At 34.5% G+C, this 7,143-nt stretch overlaps 1 protein-coding gene across 1 annotated transcript in view; it reads right to left on the reverse strand.

The window, feature by feature from the left end:
* Positions 1 to 758: 758 nt before the first annotated feature.
* Positions 759 to 7,143, reverse strand: part of LOC111476978 (KH domain-containing protein At5g56140-like) — a 9,069-nt gene continuing 2,684 nt past the window's right edge. Inside the window, exons 4-7 of the mRNA XM_023120865.1 lie at positions 6,239 to 6,358; positions 6,018 to 6,134; positions 1,672 to 1,815; positions 759 to 1,560 (exon numbers count right to left, since the gene is read on the reverse strand). Of these exons, the coding sequence (XP_022976633.1) occupies positions 1,411 to 1,560; positions 1,672 to 1,815; positions 6,018 to 6,134; positions 6,239 to 6,358 (531 nt within the window). The 3' untranslated portion in view covers positions 759 to 1,410. The remainder of the gene's footprint in view (positions 1,561 to 1,671; positions 1,816 to 6,017; positions 6,135 to 6,238; positions 6,359 to 7,143) is intronic.

The following is a 7,143-nucleotide window of genomic DNA, read 5'->3' on the forward strand; positions in this document are numbered from 1 at the left end:
ACAGCAAAAACAAAGTTTACATTATCTGGGGCTTAACATATCTAAATTTATTAAATTTGGTAGGCATGGACATCTGAGAGAAAATCTATTAAAGAACATATATGGAAAGTACCAACCATCCTAAATTCCAAAATTAAGAACACAGATAAGCTAAGGGTTAGGTAGGTAGGACAGGAGAGATGAAAGAAAAGGGAATTAATAAGGCAACTTACTTTCCCTAGATGAGGTAAATATTATGAAATTTCACAAAAGTGAATACTTATGTTGTCTATAATCACAAAGGAAAGTCATATCACAGATACTAATCGCAAAGAAAATTGTTGTTATACCAAACTACCTATGATCTTTGCAATGCAAGTCTAGAATCTAACATCATTTATTGCATTCACAAACAACTTTGCATCTCAAGCATTTCAATTCATTAAATTGTTACTTGAAATTGAAGCAAAAAGATTAGATTATTCAAACCTTGGCTCAAATGGTGTTCGAGCAGCAGCATCATCAGGCCGACTGTCTGGTTCAACCTGTCAACTATGAGTCCAAGTCCTTTTTGAGAAGCAAGATGTCATCTTCTCGAGCATATGGAGCCGAATGCGAGTAGATCTTCTAAGGCAGACTGGAAGACAGTTTGCCTTGAAAAACATATTTCAAAATCTTTCAAGACTACTAAGTAGTATAAAAGATTAGTTAAGATACATCATTGTAATATCCTGAGTACAAAACTGAAGCTCGAGCAAAAATTTTGAAGAAGAACAAAATTAATAATGATACAGATCTTAGAAGGCAAATATAGACAAAGCTTTTCAATCTCTAGACCATATAAGAAAGAAAGAAATAAAAAATAATAAAGAATGTTTTTCGGGGCGGGGGGTAATTCTACTACGCCTATTACAAAGCAGACGAACTGAAACAAAAGACAAACTTAATAAACCAATGTTTCCTGTGCATCACATTCCCTTACAAGCCTTGGCCTTTTGTCTTTCTAAAGTCCCAAAAGAACCCACCACCCTACAAAATATTCAGAACTTCCATAATAACCTTATTAAAAAAAAGCCTAGTAAACAACACACATTAAATTGTTGGAGAGATTTTTCAAACCATTTTACTCCTAAAGCAACAAATATATATATATATATATATATATATATATATATATATAAGCAAGCCCCCCCACTCGCTAATAATTCTTAACTGCTTGACATTTCCATGTCAGTACATTATCTTCTCTTTCCAAATATTACATAAACACACCATATAAATTTTAGTAAGAACCTGCACGTAAGCGTGCGAGTGCCCCGATTGCAGTTTAAGGCATTGGCTGCAGGCAACACCTTGGAATGGGACTGCTGATTACTCCCAGACACTAGAAAACAATCTCCAAAAAGCCTTTTCTATGAAGGAGCAGTTCATTTACCCCCTAGTTTTGGCTCTCTTCATTCCGAGGCTATTGTGGAAGGGAGACACGGAACTGGACATGGGCGAACCCTCCTCACGAAGTGTGCCATTAAGCATAGCTAGCTCTCGTAGCTGTTGCTTCTTGTAGAAATCGTGAGATTCATCCTAAATATATAATTAATAGGAAGACAAAATAAGAAAAAGAAATGATGTCAGTAAGAACAATTAAGTCGTCAACATAGCAACCAAAATATATAGATCTCAAAAGATACACACCATTGGTTTGAGCAAGTCCTCGAGAATCTCACGGGCTTGCATAAGGCGAGCATCAATTATTTCAACTGGCAATTCTGCCTCGACTAGGATGTGGAGAGGCTCGTTCAAATGCTCATAACCCGGTTTTCCTCTCATCATTTCTTCCTGCAAGGCATTGAACAATATAATAAACTTGGTACCTTCATCATACACAGAATTTAGATCCTAATATTTTAATGCTACAGAAGAAAAGTCGACTCCCAGGCATAACAAATGTGAAAAAAAAAACATGTATAAGCTACTTTAAAATGAAATAAACATCATTACGTACAATAGTATATATTAGAATTTATGCCTGAAGGAGACACTAAACAAGGATACTTAACCTCCCTTGAAGACAAGAACTGACGTGACTATGCTACAAATAAAAATCCTTCTAAAATTTTAAGGTCAGAGTAAGCAAGAAATGAAGAGAGATAGAGAGCGCGAAGAGAAGCAAAAGAACATTTTCACTCTAAACATTTTTGAAATACCAAATTTGACTTCCAAATATTTTCATTAACATATAGGAATTGGTGTCTCTGTGAGGTATCATTTGATCTAGGAAAAAAATTGGCAACCACGTCCATTACAAGAAACTGCCTAGAACTCTATCAAAACTACTTTGTAAAGACCTATTCATAAGGATAACTCATCGAATGGGAGGTCAAATATGGAATGCACCCATAACTGCACCGAAGATTGTACAAAGCTCCCAATAGTCATAAAAAATAGAATAATTACAGAGAAGTACATAAACTCAGAAGAACATTTTGAAGAAGATATTGATAAGGAGCTCCTACAAGATGCTAAGAAGGAATAAGCAAGATATAAAACCTCCTCTGCCTCTCCATTCAAACCAGATTCTTAAACAAAAATTCTGATAGCATTGACCCAAGACACTAGCCCAGCCACTTTACATTCTTTTTTTAAGTCTATACCCTCTTTCTTATCTGAAGTAACTGTGTATGGCCCTTTTCCTCCCTTCTCCACGTGATTCCATTTTATATTATATAATTTTTGTAACCCTCGGCCCAGATATATTGATGTTATTGCATTAATTTATTTTTTATTTCGTCTTCATTTTGGTCCTGGGGCCACGGAATTCTATTCGAGGATTTTCAATCAAGACATGATGTGGTGGGTGTTGTAAGTCATTTTCCCTACCATGTCAATTCAAAACAAAAACTTGCAGCGACATAAAATCCTACCTTTCCCTAAACAAACATACAATATTCCCAAAAAATACACGTATACCTAAACTCCCCTCATGAGTAATTACACTTTACCCTTCCTTGTACATGTAGAGTATACTATAAGAGGTCTTACATTTTCCCTGGGGTCAAAAACACCTTGTCCTTTAAGATTAGGAAATTTTTGTAGGATAATGTCGAGTGCTTCCCATTTGGCCTCATGCTTAAGTAAGTATTTCCACTGTATCAGTAATTCCCACACCTTCAAATCCTCATTCTTGCAAAGGCCATGACATTGAGGGGTTTAGCCACCCATTCAAACTCATCAGTCAAACACGGGGATTCTCAATTAGATAGTGTAGGCCTCTCCCAGAGTTGACCTTTTCAGATGTGGCATGCACATGAAATACTAAGTGGATCATGGCCTTCGATGGAACTTTCAACTTGTATGTGACTGGTCCAACTCATGAGAGGATGCGATACAACCAAAATACTTGTGTGTCAAATTTGCAAAAACCTTGCGAAGACTTTCAACATGTCTATCGATCATAGTAAAGAGTGTTACTTGATGATGGAGGAGGCTAAATTCAGCCCAACCCTAAAAGGCATGCAAAGGGCCTATTGGTGTGTGTCTTTTTTTCCTATTGTCAAAAGGAATAAGAGTCTTCTGGAGAAGATGTAGATTTCTTTAGGTGTATGTTTCTAGAAGGTTTTATAACTACCCTTTGTCTCTCATTCCTAACAATTGGATCCTTCAATAGAGAACTTTTTACTTCTGGATGGTCCATTTGTTAAAAAGAAAACAAAAAGCCCTCCCTTTTAAGCTGCTTTAGATGTATATTAAAAAATATATTTTTCCTACAATTAGACCTTTATTTCAATTTAGTTCCTATGATTTTTTAAAATTACACGATAAGATGGTCTTGCCACCAAAGAGAAAAAATGAAAATACAACATGACAAGTTGTTTGAAAACTTGGCATGGAAGATTAACCCCAAGATGTGCCAGATAGTTCTAATAATATAGGAATTTAAAAAGTTGAAAAGGTGAACGGCAAAAATGGGGGTAAAGGAAACAGGCACTAGAACTTGAAAATTTGGGCTTAGATAGGCTCGCAAAAAAAGGAAGTAGAAGCTTGCCTAACAAGCACTACTAAGAAATCATCTTGAGTGATTGTCACTTGTCCATGATCAAACCAACATAATTCTTTTATCTAGTTCCAACATTATAGGTCATGTCCCTCCTTTAGTCCATACTTCCACAAGAAAGTTAAAGCTACTATTTCTCAAAGTGACATCAATCTATCTGCAAATTACCCCCACTCAAAAAATCCTATTTCAAAGGAAAGGTCTTTTTTCAAAACCAAAGCGCTTCCCTTTTGGTGGGCTGTTTTTATTTGTCACTTTTGTATGTTAGGGCTTTCTCAATCAAAGTTAGCTTCTCATACAATTAAAGTAATAATAAGATAAAAGTGAAAAATAAAATCCAGAACCATTATTTTAGTTCAAAATGGGATAGAGATTCAACCCTTTCTTAACCACTTGAGCCGTTTAAGTCCACCCAATCCTTGTGCTATCTTCTTCTTCTTCTTTTTTTTTTTTTTTTTTTGAAAAATCAAACTTTCATTAAAACAAGAATACAAGGGCCTACAAAAAGAAGAGCCCACGATAAGGAAGGCAACCTACGACAAAGGTCTCCATCTAGCAAGATAATCTCTTAAAGGCTTCCATTAACCTCTTAAAACTTGCCCATATTCACCCCTTTATACTTCTCAACCACAAAAAAAATCAGTGATCTAAGCAAACTGGACTTCCACGTCATGAAAAAGATGGCAACATTTAAGTTCATTGTTGTGTACAAAAAACACGCCACATGAGATTTCTAGAGATGAAATATATGTTTCAATCAAAGGTTACACACAAGAATGAAAATGATAAGAGCACATGAGCCAAATTGACACAAACATTAAGAGAAATAAGATTCAAAATCTATTTTAACCTTGGGTATATTAATAGAAAATTGTAAAATACTACCCCTAACAGCTACCAATATGGTAGTCCTTTAATTTTTTGTTCAATTCATTATATTCGTTGCATCATCAGCCCTATGGTAATCTGTAAACTATGCTATTAAACATACCGAGAAAATTACAAACTCACCCTAAGCTATGAAGATAGTCACAATTCAGTCCCAATTCCCCCAGGGAGGAAGGCAGAGGTTCATCATAAATTTTATAACTAAAAGTTAATCCATTAATCCAATACGTTTATTAATTAAAATATTTAATTACATAAAATTAATCCCAAACACTCAATGTAATATTAATAAAAAATCATGGGAAACCAAAATTGTGTTAAAGAAAGGAAATAAAAAAAGAAAAAGATACGATCCCCATCAAGGCTTGGGATTACAAAACAGATTCTCAAGGCAGAGATTTGCAAAACCTCAAATATTAAAAAAAAATCCAATATATTTTGAAGAATAAATAACGAAAGTAAAACCAACAATATTATTAAATTGTCTATTGTGCTTCATCAACAATAAATATACCAATATAAGGGCATAGGAGAGGTAAAGAGGGTTTCAAATAAGGATAAATGGGGGTAATAGAAGCATAAGGAAAAAAGAGAGTTGACAAGGAAACTAAGATCTGGGGGTAGAAGTTAATCGAGAGACAGATATGAAAGAGCTGACTGGGCGAGCGATTGGAGAAAATAGAAGAAACGAGAGGAGGATTTACCTCTACCTCCTTATGTTCATATTAAAAAAGTTTTAAAAAATAAAGAGAAGTTATCAAATTTAAAGATACAAGTCATGTTACAACCATTCTCTCTATCATTCCCTGATTTAAAAGAAAAAAATCAACAGAAAATTAAAAATCTTAGCAGATTAAGTGAAAATAAGTTATTTTATTTATTTTAATGGAAAAGAACATAGCAACCGTTCTTAACGAGGTTGTAATAGATAAAATTACAAGTTTGAAGACTAGAGTGGGACCATCTTAGAAGTTCAGTGATAGAATTTTTTATTTTCCGATATAATATAATTGCAAATGAATTCTACAATCATGAAAGGGATATGCAAAACAATCATGAGATGCAACATTATAAGAACATGAAAGTTATAGTAAATTACCCTAGCTGGATCCTTAATGCTACCACGCCCTCTAATCAAAACTCGACAATCAGTACTTGCCTCCACTCGCTTGAGAGAGTTTCCCCTAGGTCCAAGGAGGCGGCCAACAAAGTTATACTACAAACAAAGTTCAATTCAGTTCCATTAGCAAAAACAGAAAGAAAAAAAAAATGAAAAGGGAAGAAATAGATAAACAAATAAAACATGATGATAGTTCATACATTGGGATAGTTGTCAACAGGAACGTCCACTCTGATGGTTCTCTTCACAATAAGACCTGATGAACTACCTTGGGAACTTAGCCAATTTTGTGCCGGTGAGGATTGTAATAAACTTGACATCTGCATATCATATCATTATATAGAGTTCAAACCAGAAAATTAAAAATAAATCTAAACATGCTAGTTGAGATATGTACAGCAGCCAATATAGCTTTGGAATGAAGAACATGGGAGCTTTTCAGAAACAATACATATCAAAGTCAGAGATTCTAGGACAGCAATCAATGGGAAGGGAGAAGAGTACTGAACACAGTACATACCTTGAGAAATAACATCGTAACCATGCATAGAAAGTGAGAACATTTTGGTGCTCGAATGAGTAAAAGGAAATCCCAGAACGTGGAACTTAAAGTAGCATTTTTTTTCTAAATTTCTCTTTTCCCTTTGTGGGGTTGGGGTGTACGTTCAAGGTAATGAATCTTCCTTAATTAACACACCATTAGAAAACCATAGAAATGTGCTAATACTGACATAAATTACTCCTGGGGCCACTTATTTATGTATTTTAAATTCCAAGGCCAAGTAAAGTTTCTTGAAAACCCCTTCACCAAGATAACAAGGGGTAAACCAAATTCACTAATGAGTCAGCATTCTATATTAGAATATTAGACCCTTGTCACTAAAAACAAAAAACTGAGTCAACACAGCTAACTACTCACAGAGAGTTTCCTTCACACACACACACAGAAAAATTTGAAAGTAAGCTCCTCAGATTTTATTGAACACCGTCATCCTGTTTATCAAGAAGGCTGAAGGTGAAGAACCAATTTGTTAGAACCATTAGAGAAGCTAAAAAAAATAAAAGACCTAAGCAAAAAAAAAAAAAAAAAAAAAAAAAAAAAAAA

The sequence above is a fragment of the Cucurbita maxima genome, unplaced genomic scaffold (assembly GCF_002738345.1).
Source record: "Cucurbita maxima cultivar Rimu unplaced genomic scaffold, Cmax_1.0 Cma_Scf00003, whole genome shotgun sequence".
Lineage (NCBI taxonomy): Eukaryota > Viridiplantae > Streptophyta > Magnoliopsida > Cucurbitales > Cucurbitaceae > Cucurbita > Cucurbita maxima.